At 41.8% G+C, this 20,745-nt stretch overlaps 1 protein-coding gene across 1 annotated transcript; it reads right to left on the reverse strand.

The window, feature by feature from the left end:
• Positions 1–521: 521 nt before the first annotated feature.
• On the reverse strand, positions 522–18,399 carry RGS1 (regulator of G protein signaling 1). The gene is made up of 5 exons (XM_061630568.1): positions 18,232–18,399; positions 13,743–13,829; positions 11,432–11,493; positions 4,831–4,994; positions 522–2,857 (listed from the first exon to the last, which is right to left on the reverse strand). Exons 1-5 carry the CDS (start codon positions 18,330–18,332, stop codon positions 2,672–2,674), a joined length of 600 nt encoding a protein of 199 aa, XP_061486552.1. The 5' UTR covers positions 18,333–18,399; the 3' UTR covers positions 522–2,671.
• Positions 18,400–20,745: the final 2,346 nt, after the last annotated feature.

The raw sequence follows: 20,745 nt of genomic DNA on the forward strand, positions 1-20,745 counted from the left end.
GCAGTAATGTCTGGTTCAGCAGACCCAAGCCTTATTCATTTTATGGCTGATATCTCCTAGGTTATCACACAGTTTCCAGAGAAAATCAGAATTCCTGAGCCCTCTGTGGACCAAACAGGACAGGTTGAGCTGCTAGGAACCTGCATTGGCTTGGAGGGTTCAAGATCTAGTTTGTCTGTATTGTTGGAAATTTGTAAGAGGAGGTGTAAGAACTTTTCCCAGTTTTCCTTATGGCATGAAGTTTAATACCACCAAGGTACATGAATGCGAAAGCAGAATAAGTTGTGAATTAGGCTGCTGGAAAGGGAAAACAACAACAGCAAGAAGACTCAGATCTTTTGTTGCTACATTCCACTTAGGATTCTGGAGCAGGTCTGTATGATTGTAAAACATACTCAGCACAGCTCACTACTAAAGTGTTGTGGTCCATTAGGCACTTGATATTCCTTCCCAAAGTTATTGCTATTAACAGAGAGAAAATATTCACAGAAGCACAAGTGGTTTGTGATATCATTGTAATTGAGTGGTCACTTGCCATTAATTTACAATAAATTAAATATGAATATGTTACGTATCAATTACTAAAATATAATTATTTTTATTCTAGCTTATATCCACAGGAAATGAGATTCCAAAATATTGGGATTCAAGGAAAAACATACAGTGCACTCAGTTTCATAAAGCTACACACATCTTAATGCATTATAGATCAGATAGTTTACATCTGAGGCAGCAATGGCAGATTTTGTCAGGATTTGCAATTCTTAAACATATTGTTTTGGAATTCTTTCCAATTTTGCCTGATTCCCCCCACCCAACAGTTCTCCATTTGCCATCCCACATTGTTCAGAGGCTACCCTGATCCACTGTAGCGGCTTTTTGGGTGCAAGTGACTCCTTGGGGGAGGGAGTATGGGAAACGTTCCTTCTGTGAACTTCCTTAAAATCACATTTTAAGATCAAAGCCATTGTCAGTTTGAAATATCAGTTTTACTTCTTGTTTCTACCCAGTAGCTTCGTGTATCATCCCATCTCTGCCATAAGCAGAGCAGAATTCGGACAAGCTCACTTCCTCCCAGCAATCCTGACTGCGTGGACCTTCCCTGCCCTGCCCTCAATGGCACCAACTATCTGAGAGGCATAGCAGATGCAGTACTCTGATGGGCCACACCTACACTTCCTCTTAATCTCCTGTGAAAAGCAGCAGGGCTAGTTGGAACCCCATTTCTTTAAAGGTGGAAAGTCGAATTGGAGACCCAGTCATGGAAGGGTCAATGAGTAAAATCATGGACTACTGAAAAACAGCCACAGCTGAGCTTCAAGAGAGAAGCTCCTTGCCTGCACCTCTTGTCCCTCTGGAGGTGCAAAACAGCTTCTCACCCAGAGCCCTGGAGGAGGCTGGCTACATTCTGGCTACTCCATGTTTTAGTGCTACAGTAACGGTTACACTGACACATGGTTTAGACAGTATATGCCTGGCACTTTACACCACAGGTAAATAGTTTCAGTATAGTCTCTATAAAAAACAACATTGCCAATATAGATGTATTTAACGCAGGACTGCTCAACTTATGGCCAACCAACATTGCCTGAAATGGAAATAGACTGCCTTCAAGTCGATCCCGACTTATGGCGACCCTATGAACAGGGTTTTCTTGGAAGCGGTATTCACAGGGGGGTTACCATTGCCTCCCTCTGAGGCTGAGAGGCAGTGACTGGCCCAAGGTCACCCAGTAAGCTTCATGGCTATGTGGGGATTCGAACCCTGGTCTTCCAGGTCGTAGTCCAGCATCTTAACTGCTACACCACACTGGCTCTCTCCAACATTGCCTACTAGCCTGTATTTTGTCTGTTTTTGCAGTCCCTGATGGGGAAGAAACCCAAATATTGTTGAGCCCTGAAGCTGGTTGCTATACTGTGTTCAGCTTGGTGGTTTATGATTTGTGCAGGCCTGATTAAGATTTGGCTCCAATTTTCTTGATGGAGATTAATCTGTCTAGTATTTTATATTAGTTTGTTCTCAGATTACTGATGATTCCTTGTTCTAAATAGCCCAGACCACATCATCAGGTGTGCAACATGCTGAAGCTTTGGGTGTCAGTTTCTTTGGGCCTAGTTCACACACAAGGCCATGAACAGAGCATCAATGAACCATTTGTATAAGTGTGCACAAACCATGAGAGAAGGACTTTTCACATTAGCTCATAATACATCACCAGCAATGCCTTTCGAAGGAGTCAGATCACACATTTAGCTGCAAGCAATCAAGTGATAAGAATGTTATATAATATGAATTGTGGGAACTTGCCCTTTCTAAGAGCATAAATGGAGATGCACATCCTTTCTGTATGATTGCATCTGCGCCAAGTGTCATTTACAAGGCCATTCCTGAGAAATTCTAACATGGGAAGTGGTCTTTTGTTCAGCAGTGGCAAGGCAAGACAAGTCTGTCTCCTCTTCACCCTCTTTGTCTTGGAGAAAATCACCCAGGCACCTTCATCATCCTGGGGTGTCTCAAGCAGACCACCCCATGTTTTTGACATTTCCAGCTTCTCCTCTTACTCCCTGTTCCAACAGTCTCATTTTGTGAACTGAGGTCCAACCACACTTAAAACAGCTTTCAACTCCAGAGAAGCTTCAGACCCCATCTTTAATTCTCTTCTGGAGGGTCCTCACTTGAAATTGTTGTACTCAACCTTACTTAGCAGGTTGTGATAGAATCTGGACTTGAGGAATCGAGGATAAGAGTCTGTCTCCATTAGTACATACACAAGTCTCTGGGCCTCATCAAAGCTTGAAGGGGTCGGATCTTGGGCCTTCTGGGCTGTTTCTTTTCTGGTGTGAAAGTCAATGTTGACCTAGGGAGAGTAAAATGAGACTTCAGCATCTTTTAGACAAATGTTTCATAATGAAGTACAAAGTCTTTTTAATAAACTTAAAACCAGGGCTGTGGAGTTGGAGTCAGAGTCGTGGAGTCGGAGTCAGAAGCAATTTTGGGTGGAGACAGAGTTGGTAGAAATGTACCGACTCCAACTCTGGCTTCAAAATAAATTTTGATTGACAAATATTTTAAAATATAAATTCAAAATGTCAAAGAAGCTTCCCATGAAGTCAGCTGTAGTTGAGCATTTCACCATAACTCAAGATGGAAAACATTTTGTGTGTCAGTGTATGACACAGGACCCAGATGAAGACAAATGATGTGATGCCAAGATCAGTGCATATTCAGGCAGCGAAAAAAATGCTCCTATGAGAGCTTCCAATTTAAAAAGACATTTATAGCCCTTTCCAGGGCTGTGGAGTTAGAAGCAATTTTGGGTGGAGTCGGAGTCAGAGTCGGACAGTAGAAAAATAAAGGAGTCGGAGTCGGAGTTGAAGGTTTGGCGTACCGACTCCACAGCCCTGCTTAAAACCATGACCCTTTCAGTTAACTGCTAAGCAACTACACTCAGGTCTGCTTCCCACTTGGTGTTTTCAGTCATCTTAAGGAACTTCAGTTTGTGCCTTCTAAGGATACCAACACTTCACACTGCATACAGCAAACACACACAACATGGTTAAAAACTAGTGAAAAGGGGGCTAAGCAGCCCAAGGTTGGGTGGTGGTGGTTGCCCTAGAAGGAGTCAAGGTTGGTGGCAATGTTAGAAGAAGGTACAACAGTTGAGAGATGGAGAAGCAGGATGCTGCCTGGGCAGAAAGGTCCCATGTGATTGGCCTCTCTCACATGGTTGAAAGAATATTCAGAACCGCTCTCCAGTGGCATGGGATCATACCATGTAGAAGCAGCAAAGGAGACCCAATACTGGGACATTAAGGCCAGATGTAGGTCCTGTATTGTTGAATTAATTCCTATGGACCTTTGTTGCTGACATAATCCTTATAGGTTTAATAGAGTCATTGTACTGTTGAGAGTGTTTTGACATGCATTTAGCTTTGACGTATCTTAGCTTTTGACATGTTTGTTATATTGACTTTTATTCTGATATTTTGTGTTAATTGAGTGGTTGTTTTCTGTTTTGGTGATAGCTGGTTTGGCCATCCTTCCAACTTGCTCAGATTGTGTGCAAGTAGTATCTGGCAGTGAGATGAAAGGTTAGCATGATAAAATTTTCATGTGATCAGGGATGACAAATCTGTCAGTTTTGGTTTCTCAGTTTTGTATTTTTGCAGTCAAGTTTGGTTCACCACATTTCTGCATCAGTTCGTGATTTTTTTTAAAAAAAAGTCTCCATGAAAATTTATCAGCATTTTAGTGCACATTTCTCCATATTTGTATGCAATTTTGCCTACTATACACATTTTTGCAAGCTATTTCCTCTAATATAATGCATTATTGTATGTAGTTTTCACTTATACGTTTTATGCACACTTTCTCCTAATATAATACATTTTTGTACTTTTTTTTATTGGAGAAGTTTTATCACAAAATTTGGAGAAGTACAAAATTTGGAGGATAGCTGCATTTTGACTTGCATTTTCTAGGAAGTGTAAAGGTAGTTTCAGGTGAGTTCACATTAAAATGCAAACTGAACCTAATATCTCTCCCATTTCTACATGTGATAAATAGCAAGTGAAATAATAGTTGTGGGTATTCACACTGAATATGGGCCAGTCAAAAATGCATAGTTGAGTGGCATAGTCCTCACACAGGCTGAACCTTGAAATGAGTTTCAAGGGAGTTGCCATTAAACTACAAACTAGCTGTCATATAAAATAAATCAGGATGCTTTCAAATAAATGCCTCCCCGTGTGAATTTAACTGTACTATAGCATGTCTGCAATTACAAACATTTGAAACTGCCCTAAGCATTTTTTTTAAGTTTAAACTTACTTGCTTTATAGCATCTGACTGAACAAACTCCTTGTAAATCTTCTCCGCTTTGCCATGTAAACAGTCAGCTTGGGTTTTCTTGTAGTCCTCGCAAGCCAGCCAAAACTCAATATTTTCATCACTGAACTCAGATTTCAGAAATTCTCTGAAAGCTTCTTGACCACCTGCAATGAGCAGAAATACCAAAGTAGCTTTAGTCCACATCAGCTTTGGTCTGAAGCTCGCTCAGCTTTAAATGGAAGTCTTGTCCGAATGAAGAAAATAAAAAAGAACACAAACTCTGGCAAAAGAAATGCAAGAAGACAATAAGGGATGCTAAAAAAGAATTTGAGGAGCACATTGCTAAGAACATAAAAACCAACAAAAAATTCTATAAACACATTCAAAGCAGGAGACCATCGAGGGAGACAATTGGACCCTTGGATGATAAGGGAGTCAAAGGTGTACTCAAGAACGATAAGGAGATTGCAGAGAAGCTAAATGAATTGTTTGCATCTGTCTTCACAGTGGAAGATATAGGGCAGATCCCTGAACCTGAACTAACATTTGCAGGAAGGGATTCTGAGGAACTGAGACAAATAGTGGTAACGAGAGAGGAAGTTCTAGGCTTAATGGACAATATAAAAAATGACAAATCACCGGGCCCGGATGGCATCCACCCGAGAGTTCTCAAAGAACTCAAATGTGAAATTGCTGATCTGCTAACTAAAATATGTAACTTGTCCCTTGGGTCCTCCTCCGTGCCTGAGGACTGGAAAGTGGCAAATGTAACGCCAATATTCAAAAAGGGATCCAGAGGGGCTCCCGGAAATTACAGGCCAGTTAGCTTAACTTCTGTCCCTGGAAAACTGGTAGAAAGTATTATTAAAGCTAGATTAACTAAGCACATAGAAGAACAAGCCTTGCTGAAGCAGAGCCAGCATGGCTTCTGCAAGGGAAAGTCCTGTCTCAGTAACCTATTAGAATTCTTTGAGAGTGTCAACAAGCATATAGATAGAGGTGATCCAGTGGACATAGTGTACTTAGACTTTCAAAAAGCGTTTGACAAGGTACCTCACCAAAGGCTTCTGAGGAAGCTTAGCAGTCATGGAATAAGAGGAGAGGTCCTCTTGTGGATAAGGAATTGGTTAAGAAGCAGAAAGCAGAGAGTAGGAATAAACGGACAGTTCTCCCAATGGAGGGCTGTAGAAAGTGGAGTCCCTCAAGGATCGGTATTGGGACCTGTACTTTTCAACTTGTTTATTAATGACCTAGAATTAGGAGTGAGCAGTGAAGTGGCCAAGTTTGCTGACGACACTAAATTGTTCAGGGTTGTTAAAACAAAAAGGAATTGTGAAGAGCTCCAAAAAGATCTCTCCAAACTGAGTGAATGGGCGGAAAAATGGCAAATGCAATTCAATATAAACAAGTGTAAAATTATGCATATTGGAGCAAAAAATCTTAATTTCACATATACGCTCATGGGGTCTGAACTGGCGGTGACCGACTAGGAGAGAGACCTCGGGGTTGTAGTGGACAGCACGATGAAAATGTCGACCCAGTGTGCGGCAGCTGTGAAAAAGGCAAATTCCATGCTAGCGGTAATTAGGAAAGGTATTGAAAATAAAACAGCCGATATCATAATGCCGTTGTATAAATCTATGGTGCGGCCGCATTTGGAATACTGTGTACAGTTCTGGTCGCCTCATCTCAAAAAGGATATTATAGAGTTGGAAAAGGTTCAGAAGAGGGCAACCAGAATGATCAAGGGGATGGAGCGACTCCCTTACGAGGAAAGGTTGCAGCATTTGGGGCTTTTTAGTTTAGAGAAAAGGCGGGTCAGAGGAGACATGATAGAAGTGCATAAAATTATGCATGGCATTGAGAAAGTGGATAGAGAAAAGTTCTTCTCCCTCTCTCATAATACTAGAACTCGTGGACATTCCAAGAAGCTGAATGTTGGAAGATTCAGGACAGACAAAAGGAAGTACTTCTTTACTCAGCGCATAGTTAAACTATGGAATTTGCTCCCACAAGATGCAGTAATGGCCACCAGCTTGGATGGCTTTAAAAGAAGATGAGACAAATTCATGGAGGACAGGGCTATCAATGGCTACTAGCCATGATGGCTGTGCTCTGCCACCCTAGTCAGAGGCAGCATGCTTCTGAAAACCAGTTGCCGGAAGCCTCAGGAGGGGAGAGTGTTCTTGCACTCGGGTCCTGCTTGCGGGCTTCCCCCAGGCACCTGGTTGGCCACTGTGAGAACAGGATGCTGGACTAGATGGGCCACTGGCCTGATCCAGCAGGCTCTTCTTATGTTCTTATGTTCTTAAATCCACACACACACAAGGGCTTAATGAATGAGGCAATGAATGGTGCTGGTGGAGGGAAACTGAATGGTGGGGGAATGGAATCCTCAACACTGAATCAGACTCCATAGTATACTCTTGTGCTCTGCTGTTCCTTTGTTCTTCTGTAGGCTCTGCTGTTCTACCAAGGAGGGCTAATAAACTTAGGCTGTGAACACACTAGTTGCCTATAGCACAGCGTTTCCATTGGCCATACCTGGAGGGGCAACAGGTTGAACTGCTGATCAATTGTGCAATCTGTTTGAAGCTGATTTAAAAAAAAAAAAAAAAGTACTTGAGCTGATCCCACCAAGTTTTACAGTAAAAAAGGGCAGGGTTTGACTAGGGTCTTATGCCCACTTTTTCAGAAAAGAGAAGTAGAAATGCACAGGAACTGGCAGAACAGTAAGTGTGTCTCTAGCTTTATATTTATATGCAAAGGGCAGAGTTGAAGTAATGTGATGTACTGGCAAAGATGATGTAGGGGTGAGAGATTACTTTTTTGCAAAGGGCAAAGGTGATGCAAGGATGACATGAATTTGCATCTTGGAAAAAGGCAACAGCTATTTTGCCAATACCTTGCAAAAGCAGTATGTGTAGATAGTAATCGGTTTGCTATCATAGATACCTGAACTGGTCTGAATGAACTTTGAGTGAACCCTAGTCCTAAAGCTCTATCAGCCCAAACTGTTCAAACATGGCCAGGGAAGTCCTTTACACTGGGGTAACAACTTACCCCATCATTAATAAGGGTTTGCAGTAGTTACCCCGTATGAAAAGACCCATTCACATGTGCTGTCACCGGTTATTCTGCACAGGTTTTCTTCTGCAGAGATTAAACTGTTTTTGAATATTGTGTACTGGGTTCGAGTGACAATGATCTAAAGCAGGAGGGGACATATAGCTCTCAGCTTAATTTTATGCGGCATACAGTGGACATACAGCTCTCAGCCTAATTTCAGAAGCACTTGGCAAGCAATCAATTCACCGGGCAGGAAAGAAAAGGTAGGAAAAGTGGGGAGAGAGAGAGAGAGAGAGCATAAAAAGAGAGAGAAGAGGAGTAGTCACACCCACTGCTGGCTTCAGCTCTGCCTACAGTCCACAAGAACATATGAAGGGCCTGCTGGATCAGGCCAAGGCCTATTTAGTCTAGCATCCTGTTGTCATAGTGGCCAATCCTAAGCCTAGGGGTAGCCCACAAGCAGGAGTTGGGTGCAACCATGCTCTCCCCATTTGCAGTCCCCAGCATTTGGTATTCAGTGGAGGGAGAGAATGGAGCAGTATGGCTAGTAACCATCGACAACCTCCATGAATTTGTATAATCTTTAATTAGAGGATTAGACAAATTAATCGGAGTCCACAGTCCAACACATTACCCTTGAGGGAATGTGGCCTTTGGAAGAAAAAAAGTTGGCCACTCTTCTCTGAATGGGACAAAGTTAAAGAAGCAATTCCTAATTATAGCACAAAAGTGCAACTATCCCACATGGGAGCTTGAAAATCAGTTCTGAACTGTTTTTCAGGACTTAAACCTATATTATACTTTGAACTGGTCTTCTCATTAGGGGTACTGTAATTGTGGAATACTCTCTCCAGGAAGTCTACCAATGCTTAGCACTAGGTGGCTTGTGAAGAGTTTCATGTTTTTAAGCAAAATTACTGAACCTCTATTTGCATCCTCACCATTTACCCACGGAGCTGAAGGCACTCTAAATTAGTACGGGGATGAAGTATTTAGCTCAACTTCTCCCACCCCAAAAGTCATTGAATAGCCTCCTTTTAGCACAAGACAAATGATTCTGTGAAAGTGTGAAGGGGGGGTAATTTGGCCTAGCCCTTGTGTAAATAGACTTCTCATAATTTCCCCTCATCACTATCCTATATTTTTCAATCAATCAAATTTTATTGTGCGGTCATAGACCCAATACAATTGATTATACAGATAATAAAAACCATAGTTATAAAATATGTATATATCAAACGGAGCTTAGGAATAATAGACAAAAAGTTAGTTAACTATGAGGGAGAAGGGTCTTCACATGTATCAGTTGGGCAGCGGGAATGAACTTCGCAACAGATAAAGTTGTTGGTTTATCTAGGCCGGCCAGGAGATGTTGCAATAGTGCGGTTTTGGGCCTGCCGGGAAGATTTTTTAGAATTGGATTTAAGTATCTGATGCATTCAGCGCAATAGTATGGGCAGACAAAGAAGGCATGGGACAAAGGCTCAACATCTGCGTTCTTGCAGGGACATAAACCTAGTTCTATCGGTGTGCCCTGGTAGCGGCCTGCTAGGAGTGAGGAAGAAATACAATTAAATCGGGCCCTGGAGAAAGCATGACGCAGTTTGGGTGTAGTCATATATTCCAGATAAGGGGCGGGGTGAGGATAGGAGAAATTTAGTCCAGAGGAAATAGGGGAGCAAGTTTTGGCTATCCTGTATTTTTAACAACAATAGAATGGGGTAGGTTACCGTAGGGGCAGATTAGCTTGAAAGATCATGACTGGCTGAGAGCTGCCTTGTGAACTCTATAGCAGGCCTGGCCCAGTGACAAGGTGGAATGAGACAATGGTTTCAGGTGGAGCTGGGCAGACTAATACTCCCTGCCTTATTAGTGGGCTGGATGGCCACCCACTTACCTGGCAAGACTCCCCGTTGCTCTCTCTGTGACAACTAGAAAGGCTATTTAAACTTAGGAAAATATTCTACAGTTAGTTTCCCCCCTACATTTAAGCAGCCTTTCTAGCTACCGCAGCATACCATGGCAGCAGTACAGCCACTCTCCAAGCAACTTCACCCAGAATCCTTCACTTTGAGGAAGGACCTCCACCCTTGGCCCTTTTTCAGAGCAAGGTTCAGGCGGCGAGGTGGAGGGGAAGCAGAGAGCCTTGTTTTTTGTTGCCTTACCAGGTGGGGCGGATGATCAGCCAACTCAATAATGAGCCAAGGAGAAGGTGCAGGGGTGCAGAGAAACCGACATGCTGGTGCCACTAATAAGCCAACACGCAGAGCTTGGAAAAGTTACTTTTTTGAACTACAACTCCCATCAGCCCCAGCCAGCATAACCACTGGATTGGGCTGATGGGGGTTGTAGTTCAAAAAAGTAACTTTTCCAAGCTCTGGACAGCAATAGAAGTGAAGAGCAGGACTGGGGGGGGGACAGTAGGCTAAAAAGGAGGATATGATGCTGACCAAAAAAGGAGGAACAGGAGGAGGAGCAGTGGTGGCAGAGTTCTATGGCTGAAAAAGGGTTTGGTCCCAGGTCTCCTCAGGTCTGAGACAACCACTCCGTCTCTTGCAGTGTGCTGGCTTTCTTCTGAGATGTGTTGTGACAAAGTTTGGAAATCTACTATTATAAATATTTTAATTGTTTTATGGGTTTTAAACTGTTTTTAAAAGGCAACAATAAATAACATCATAATCTATTAATATAAGAGGGAGGCTGGGGGAACATACACTTTGTGCTCTTGGCTGGAAAGTGCAGTTGCAATAGCTAGATCTTCTCTTCTTGAGTGACTGAACTGTTAGCTAAGTAATTCCTGTGACCACATCAGAAGTAAATGGGAATAGTCTGAAGATATATTGCTGCTATCTTTTAGAATCCCAGCCATAAAATTCCTATTTTTGGACTTTAAAAAACACACAGTATAAATCAGGACTGTGAAGCTGAATGCAGTCCGCTGGGACTTACTTCTCAGCAAACATGTACCCTATACATTGCACAGGACTGCGCTTAATAGCCTACAAGTTATTCAGAATCTTTTTTTTTATCTTGCTTATGTCGATACATAGGAAGTCAATCACATGTTTCCCCCCCAAATTCCACATGTTTTATCCAGTATTGTTGTTCTGCTAAGTGAAGGCTCTTTGATTCAGTGGAAGCTTCCATCAATAGAAGGGAGACATTTTTTGTTGATTCCTCCTGCACCTGCCCTCTTTCACAAATTTGATCTTGTGGAACAGTATAGAAGGTGGATTTTATAAAGGTCAGAACTGATGTTGATCATCCATGCACGCAAGTATCTTTCCAGAGGACATACACACAAAATATGGATGGAATGTATGTGTAGGTAAAGTCAGTAAACCAAGGGACATGGATAAAGTCTGGATCTGCAGATCTTAAAAAACAGGATGAAATATATCAGAGAAGGCACTCCTTGTGGTCTGTGGGGCCCAGGGCATTTAAGCCCTTTAAAGTTCTGACTGACAGTACATGACCACCCTTGAAGATATTGCTTAACCAAGTCATAAAACTGCTGTAATAAAACACTTACACTGGGTTGCCAGAAGCTTTTCTAGGGACTGGGACCACTGTGTAACTTCTTCTGCTGGAAGCCTGAAACAACAACAAAAAATATTTTTAAGATCTCTGGTCCAACTAGGCCAGAGTAAATAGCACTTAAGAGACTTGTGTGTGTATACCTTACAAGGCAAATATCACCTTGGAGGTCATTTTACAACAGGGAAAGAGCTGAGGGGCAGGGAAATGGAGGATTAAGCATTCCCTCCCAGCAAGGTGGTTCCAGTACTCTTCACCCCATATAGAGATGGAAGGATCTCTCCATTGTGGTTCTCCTTGTTTCTCATTTTTCCAGTCTTAAATTCATTTCTCCACATTTCCGCAGCAATCTGTGTGTTTTTTTAATCCACATGAAAATTCTTCAGCATTTTAGTGTGAATTTATCCTAACACATTTTGTATGCAGTTTTGACAAACATACACATTTTGCAAGCATTTTCTCCTCATATAATGCATTTTTGTATGTTGTTGTTGTTATTAATATATTCATTTTTTATTCACACTTTCCCCTAATGTATGCATTTTTGTAAACATTCTGTGGTTGGAGAACAGCATTGCAAAATTTGGATATCTACAAATTTGAAAGGATGGCTATGTTTCGGTACTCAGAAGGTGCGAATGTGATAGATCTGGCTTTAAATGCGAAATGAATTTAATTTCTCCCACATCCGTACTTCCCTGACATGGCAGGGAAAGAAGAACTGATACCACCCCTTTGAGTTTCATAACTGAGTAGGGACTGAGACTATACATTTGCAGTCCCAAACTCTATCCATTACTACAACATACTAATGACACATCGAGATCATGAATTAGGATAAATAAGAGTGAAAGTACATGTTCATAACACTAAAAACAGATAACAAGAACCTTTGATTCATTGACAGGATATTGAGTCAATCTATGAGGATTCTATTAACCAATTTGCCTGAAGTCCGTTCAGTCTGGACTTAGAAACTCTGCCATCTTATCTGCAGAGATTGATTCCCACCTTCTGTCTCATCTATGAGCATCAGCAGAATGAATGCTCCCAAATGTAGCACATCGAGAAATAGATTAAATATTCTCATGGTAGGAAAGAACCCACCACAAAACTGAAACAGACAGAAAATTTAGAATGAATACATTCTGAGCCAAGCGATACTTTCAGGGTTACTCCTTGGCCACAGTTGCTGCACTGGGATTTCAGGTAATGAAATAAGCTTCCCAGTTCTGCCCTGTTCTCAGTAGCTCCAGCTTCCTAATGGGTCCTGGCAAAGTAATTTAGAAGAGGCTGTATGGAATTGCCATCTTTTATTTTCTGTTTTATTTCCTTCAATAGCTGCATGATGGACACAAAATCTACAGTTACCCTGGTAGGGGGAAACCAATGACAGCACCAACTGAAAGATGAGTCTAAAGTTTTTTCTCATGGAACATCTGATTCTTTACAGGGACAGTTTTTTGAGCATGCTAATGCAGACTGCCCCATGCTTATTTCTTATAGAAAATGTCTTACCCATCATGCATTCCTAGTGCCTGTTCATCCTCCCTTTGCATTAAAAGAGGAATTAATATGGTGGGGGGTGGGGAAGCTATGACTGGGAGCTGAATGGAGACCAGGGATGGGATTCCTAAGAGGAATGTTTGGGGTGGGGGTGTTTTTTGATCAGGAAAGTGGGGGGGAGATGTCCTGTGAGGAATAATTATGGGGAATTAATACAGGGGTTGTTAGTGGGTTTATGACTGGAAGCTGGAAGAGGAATATTTTTTGGGGGGGAGATACTCTGAGAAGAATAATGAAGACTGTCATGAGAAAAGTATTGGGGGATGTCATTATTGTTTTTATTGATATATTTTTATATTTGTGTTTATTTTGTGTAAGCCCCCTTGAGGGCCTTTTGGCCAAAAGGTGGGGTAGAAATAGACAACAACAACAACAATAATACAAGATGTAATCAACCAGTTCAATGGGGTGAAGTTGCAGTGGTGCTATCAGGAAAGGACTTTGGGACAGAGTCTAGAGCCCCACTTGGCAGAATGAGCCGGAGGGCATATAAAGGGAGCAGAGCTTGTGTACCATATTTTGAAGTAAGTGAAGTATCTACACATAACCATCTAAAGCCCCCCCCCAATATGGCCATTAAGTGAAGTCCAGGGTCTAAAATTATCTAACTGAACTACTGTTTAGTCAAGCATTGCAATATGTGCCTAAGCATAGGTGCATTTGCATTCACATTGAATATGTGCACATTGTAATCGGTTCTGCCTTGCTGGATCAAGGTGAGAAGCATGTTTAATACTTACATTACATCTTTGGAGGTGGAATATTTGATGTCAGCCGATTCTACATGAGGTATAACAGACATCAAATAGTTTTTCAGTTCGATACCCCTGGAAGTGATGATAAAAATATTAAGTAATTTATTGTGTATTATTAATATGGTACCACCTATGCACATAATGCTTTACAGAGGAATATTAGCAAGACATATCCTTGCCTGATGGAGTCTATAGTGTAAATTTAGTAAATTGAGAATGCATTATTCTCATAGACATCTATGGAAATACCATGCCATGTTCTATAAATTAGAGTCTAAGCATTTTACTTAAATTTAGAATGCAGGGTGCCCCATGCTTCTTTTTTATATAAAATGTACTGAAGTGAAGATGGGTGTATCCTGCCTTACTGAATGAGATGATCTGTGGATTCCTTCACACTTTTCCATATCTAGAAAAGCAAATCCCATGATTATACAGCCATGAGAGTGGCTGTATACTATAGCCAACGTGGGTTTTTCATATTCCGCAATGTTCAATTGAAAATACCCCCATGCCATTCTGATGCTTCCCACAAGCTCATTTCAAAACAAAACCTTACAAAACTTATAGTTCTGAACTCAGAAACGCTTGCTTAACAATCCTCTCAATTTTCATGGCGATACACAAAACAGTCAGAGAGAATCGAGAGTTCAAAGTATAAAAAGAGAGAAAAAAACCCCAGAGCCCTTTTGGATGTTTTTCTCAGAGTTCTCATAATCTGTTAAAATTCATTAAAAATCAGCCATGTTCACAGAGTACCTGTAATCCTAATACTGACCTTGCCCCATACTCTGACCTTCATCTTCTGCAGTTTAAAAGTTAAAAAAATGCCTGGCTGATTTTTAATTAATTTAATAAATTTTGGCAGGCAGGCTATGATAACGCAGGGCATGCTCAGTAAGAACCAACTGTCAGAATTCTAAAAGCCAGACTCAGCTGTGGGGCTTGCCTAATCAGGGGGCCACACCCACCCCAGACTTTGATTTCACTTGAGACAGTCATGGCTTCCCTCAGAGAATCCTGGGAAGTGTAGTGTGTGAGGGTTCTGAGAGGAGACTCCTGTTCCACTGAGAGCTCCAGTGACCAGACTGCTTTAACAGTCAGCCGCTCTGATTGAAGGTCTGTGAGGGGAACAGGGTGTCTCCTAGCAACTCTCAGCACCCTTCACTAACTACACTTCCCAGGATTCTTTGAGAGAAGCTATTACTATCTAAAATGAAATAAAGGTCTGGTGTGGATGTGGCCAGGGAAAGGTTTGGTTTAAATTTGGGTGGGAAGCTACATGTGCCTGCTGTAGAATAAAAAGGTGGGGGAAACCCTGAATAGGTTAGATACTGTTCACAATGTTTTCCTTTTGGAAAGGAAAAGGGCTTCCCTTCTGCCCAGTGCTCACCCACCCAATCTCCTACCCCTCCCCGCCCCTTCCCTGGGTCAGTGTTGGACTATGACCTGGGAGAGCAGGGTTTGAATCCCCACACAGCCATGAAGCTGACTGGGTGACCTTGGCCCAGTCACTGTCTCTCAGCCTCAGAGGAAGGCAATGGTGAAACCACCTCTGAATACCTTTTACCATGAAAACCCTATAGGGTCGCCATAAGTCGGGATCAACTTGAAAGCATTCCATTTCCAAACATGATTGCATAGAAATAAATCCCATTGAACTCAAAAAGTATGCAAATGATCAAACCCTCCCCTCCTATCCCCTCTCTCTTGCCCCTTCCTCCCCCTTCCTTTGCCCCTCCCCTCCCCCTCCCCTTCCAATCCCCTCCTTCCCCTCTCCCTCCTCCCCACTGTCAGTTTTACCTATCTTAAGCATGATTGCACGGAAGTAAATACTATTTAACTCTATAAGCATGTGAATGATCAATCCTGCACTCCCCTCCCCCTTTCTTTGCCCCATCCAATATGCTCCTTCCCTTCCCACTCTCCCTCCTCCTCCCCCATGGACAGTTTTTCCTATGCTAACGAAGATTGCATAGGAGTAAATCCCACTGAACTCAATAAGCATGCAAATGATCAGATCTGCTTTTCTCCTCCTTCCCCTCTCCTCTCCCTTCCTCCTCCCCTCCCCTCTTCCTTCTTCCTCCTCCCCTGCCCACTCCAGCCCTCACTCCCCCCTGGTCAGTTTTACCTATCCTAAGCATGATTGCACAGGAGTAAATCGCACTGAATTCAATAAACATGCAAATGATCAAACTTGTCCTCCACCCCTTCCCCTCCTGCCTGCTCCCCACCCAGTCCTCCCTTCTGTGTTTCCTCTGCTTCCTCCTCCTCCTCCTCCCCTCCCCATCCTCTGTGGTCAGTTCCACCTATCCTAAGCATGATTGCAGGGGAGTAAATCCCACTGAACTCAATAAGCATGCAAATGATCAATCCATTCTCAGCAAACTTGCACAGGATACCATTTCTTACCTTCCAGATTAAAAAGCAGGGAAATTCACTAATAGGCAAAAAACCCTTGCGGTTTAAGAATGTACCTATAGCCCACAGCTATTTCTGTCAAACTTTAAAAAGCAGGGAAATTGGGCAGCTATAGTGAATGCCCCAGGGAGCAGGAGACCTAAACTCCTCTCTGAGATATTGTACTGCCCTACAAATTTGTCAAAATGCAAACACACTTTGGGTTGGTCTTTCACAGTCCAATCCACTTCCTGTGTAGCTTGGAAGAATTTGGTAACATGTCCCTCTGAGCAACACCTGCCATCTCCAAAGATAGAGAATTATATTTTTGTATGTTTGTTAGTGTTCTTCTTACTTTGGTTCTTTCCTGTGTTACTAATGTTTCTACAGAGAATCTAACCTAGAAAAGTTTATTTCCCCTATTATTCATCCCAGAAATCTGTGTCAATTTTTTTTATTAATTTCAAAGCCTTTTTGTTGGTCAGTGTCATATGATGGTGAAGACAGCATTTTTTATGTTTCAAACTGGAGGTTATGCTCTATTTTGGGTGCATTAACAGTGGAATCTGAAACTGCAGTTTGATGTAAAATTAGACTGATTCCAGTATGTTGCTACTTAAGCAATGACTCTAGCTGTTGGAAAAAAGAGGATGCATGTTTTCAGCCTGCTATGTTTAAACCACTTCATTTAAGGCAAGGTGGGTGTGATCAATTAAAAACATAGAGCACACCTAGAGTTTTGCTAGAATATATTTCACCTCCCACTGTTTTATCTTGTGCAAATTGAGTCACTCCTGAGGTCCACTGGAGACTATTCTGCAGAAGTCAGTGCCATTATTCCACAATTATGTTTGGAGTTTTTTTAGTGTAAATTTTGCAAAGTGTTGCCGTACTTCACATATTCACAGGAATAGAAAAAAAGAAAAATGATTTCCTATAGGAAATGTCACTAAGATTGCAAAGTAAATCAGACATATTCAAAGTGACCATCTGAGCTATATCAACTTTCTTAATAATGTTGCTTCCTCCCTGCTAAAACAAGATCAGCATAGCACATGTCTTCTTACTGTTATCTGGGCTGATTGCAGGTGTTGCCACCACTCACCATATGCTCAGAGGCACATGTTACCAAAATCGTCCGAGCTACACAGGAAGTGGATTGGACTGTGAAAGACCAACCCAAATGGTGTTTGGATTTTGACAAATTTGTAGGGCAGTCCAATATCTCAGAGAGGAGGTCAGGTCTCCTGCTCCCCTGGTGCATTCACTATAGCTGCCCAATTTCCCTGCTTTTTAAAGTTTGACAGAAATAGCTGTGGGCTATAGGTACGTTCTTAAACCGCAAGGTTTTTGCCTATTAGTGAATATTGATTTAAGTGCCCCATATTGCAATTCAACACATGATCAGGGGCAGATGAGAACATAGAAAAGCACATTGCACATCCATAGACCGAAATGCATGTTCTCCATCTCTCCTGGATTATTTGTGCGGCAACCAGAGTTCGTACCCTTCAGAATGATGAAATATTGTGAGAGCATTCCTTATACATATATCTCTACGCACAAACAGCTGCCTGTTTCACTAGGCACATGAAAGCACACTAAAATTCTCCCATCTCAGTTTAGGCACAATTCAGAAAAGCCCCTTTGATTTTCAGCACTAGAGACTGAAGATAAGCATTTACTTAATTTTCCCAATGAAATTGCAACCTAATTCCATGCATGTTCACTCCTAGGTTGCCTTCAGACTGGGGCTTAATGGGATGCTGAGATGTTGCAAACGTAATTGACAACAGGTTTTTTTAACTTATCAATTTTCCCCCAGAAAGGGTGAAATGTGGATTAAATGGGAGGAAAAGGCGAGCTGGCATTTGGATGACAGTGATGTGTAGATGCTGTAAGCAACTTGCATGCATGAGGAGCATTGATTCCACAATAAACACCCATCTGGAAGTATCTTTAAGTAACTAATAATAATTTCAGTGGAACTTTCTCCACAGTAAGTTTGTGCAGTATGGACAGACTTTACCACAAAAAAACTTAACATGCATTTCAGAAGTAGAGCCATACTTACAAAGCCTTGCTTTTCTTTTTATGATCCTTGCCTTCAGCAACCTCATGGCCTTTTTCTTTCATTTCACTTGAATTGGTGTGCCACAATAACAACCAAGGCATTTTTTTGGGGGGGGGGCTTTCTGTTTACTGTTGTAGTCCTTAACAGGTCTGTCCTACTGACTGCTACCAGACTTATATACTGAGATGTCAGCTACGTTGTGTGAAAAAAAACTGTTTGTCGTGCAATGTTACCACAAGCTGAAGAACTTCCTTTTTTTACCGTGAAATGACGTGCACAGTGTTTTTTTGGTTGGTTTTTTAAAAAAAGAAAAAAGAATGAGACAAAGTGATCTTATGGTTGTGGGTAAACTGGCTGGGAGCAGCTCTTGTTGGTAACAAACACAGAAGATAAGCACATTTAAAAGAAATAGGTTATTTAAGATCAGTTGCCACATGAATTGCTATTGTATTGGAGCAGTCAAAGTTAAATCCATTGATTTAAATGTCAGAGAGCTAAACATGTAGTTACACATGTGTTTTTCTCTCTCAGTGATATCAATGGGACTTAAAGGTACTTGAGTTTGGCTGAATTATGTGCATGCACTGCAGAAAACCTAGAAAATGTGACCTCCAAAGGCTTATTCATAGGTATTATAGTTTCTATTTATATCAAGTCTGGAATAATTTCTGGGGGGGGGATTCTTACTAATAAAAATTGATCTTTTGCAACTAGGAATGGGGGAGAAATTCAATTTGGTTCACATTTAAAGCCAAATGAATCAAATCTACACTTTCCGAAACAATATGAGAACTGAAACACAGCCATCCTTCAAAATTTGCACTTACCCGAATTTTGCAATGCGGTTCTCCAACCAATGAATATTTACAAAAATGCATATATTAGGGGAAAATGTGCATAAAAATGAATATATTGGTGAAAATAAATTAGTGAATATATTAGTGGAAAAATGAGAAACAGAGAACCAAATTTGACAGATCTTTTCATCCCTATTTGCAACTGAAGCTGCAATCCAAACCCTGGCCAAGGAGCTGCGGGGTTTAATGAAGGGGCGAGGCTATCACTGCATCCAACGTCCTGCCATTCTTGGTGGCCAGGGCAGACAGTGTGTGTGTGTGTGGGGGGGGAATTGCTGTGCCAGTCTGGAGCAGCTCTGTTTCATGGCTTTTTGTGAACTGTCGCTGGTGGGAATCCCACTGGCAGCTTGCCCGTTTGGCAGATGGCTCTGTGCCAGTGGAGGATAACAGAGACTGGTAGGGCTGGGCAGACACCTACACCCATATCAACCCGCCAACCACCCCAGTCTGACTTCAGATGGGTCTGGATTGTAGCATCCCTATCTTTAAAAAAAAACGGTTGCACGGATTCCACCTCTATATTTGGATTGCACTACCCTTCCTCTATGCTCTATGCTTTATAATTTGACCAGAAAAACTCATGTTTGTTTTTTTAAAAATGTTTCCTGAACGATCCATTTTGATAGATTCCAGAATTTTGCAGGCTAGGAGAGAGGAAGAAAAATCTCTTGACTCCACTCTCTCATCTAGCCAGTGTTATTACTTCCTCTCTTAGGTGTTAGGTTAGGAGTCATAGCACACACTAGTAGAAAGTGGAAATCACCCAGTTCTCCAACTATAGTCTCTCTTTCATGAGTAAATTGGCTTTCCTCATTTGTGGATTTTGCATGTGCTGTTAATTAAAAGCTTTGGTGGGGGGAAAGAAGAGAAATTGATGGAAGTAGCACATCCAGAGCTAAGAACAAGAAGGGAAATGATTCTAAACTGTGGAGGCCAAGGTCTCGATTGCTAGGCGGTGGGGTAGGGAGCAATGTCAATTATGTCTTTGGGGATGATCCAAAAGCCTATGAAGAGGAAGAGACAGGCCTTCCAAAAAAACTTTGATCAGCTGCGTAAGCCAGTCAGTTTCCACAGTTATACAGAGTGGTCAACTGCATTTAAAAAATATTTTTATTATCTTTTTACAGTGGTTGTCTGTTTTGTTTTTCTTTTTATCTGTGTTTGCTACTGTGTGAGGGCACGTATGCAGCATCTATTTGATTGTCATCACTTTGTAATGTGGGCCTCAAGGCTTTTTCAAGCATTTAGCATGAACCTTCAAAAGACCTAAATGGTTTTGAGGGCAAGCCTGACTGCACATTATGATATCTCTGTCCTTATCCATCTCTGTAGAGAAACCAGTTTAGCATGCTTATGCTGCACTCCTATAACAACTTATTTAATTGATTAATTAATTAAACTGATATCCCACCCTTCCTCACTCACCTGGGAGAAAGCCTCACAAAACCAGTGGTACATTTTTCGGAGTAGACGGGTACAGGATTGCACTGTTAATGGCGTAGGGTGCACTCCTAACTCTGGCTGCCACCTACCGGACTTAACAGAGTGGCAAGACCACTGCAGTATCGGTGGCCCTGCTGAGCATGCTGGCTAGAACAGAGTGTGTATGTGTGCGGGTAGGCAGACTGCTCCGCCAGCCTGAAGCTGGGACAACGAT

This window comes from Rhineura floridana, chromosome 6, assembly GCF_030035675.1.
Source record: "Rhineura floridana isolate rRhiFlo1 chromosome 6, rRhiFlo1.hap2, whole genome shotgun sequence".
In the NCBI taxonomy this organism is placed as follows: domain Eukaryota; kingdom Metazoa; phylum Chordata; class Lepidosauria; order Squamata; family Rhineuridae; genus Rhineura; species Rhineura floridana.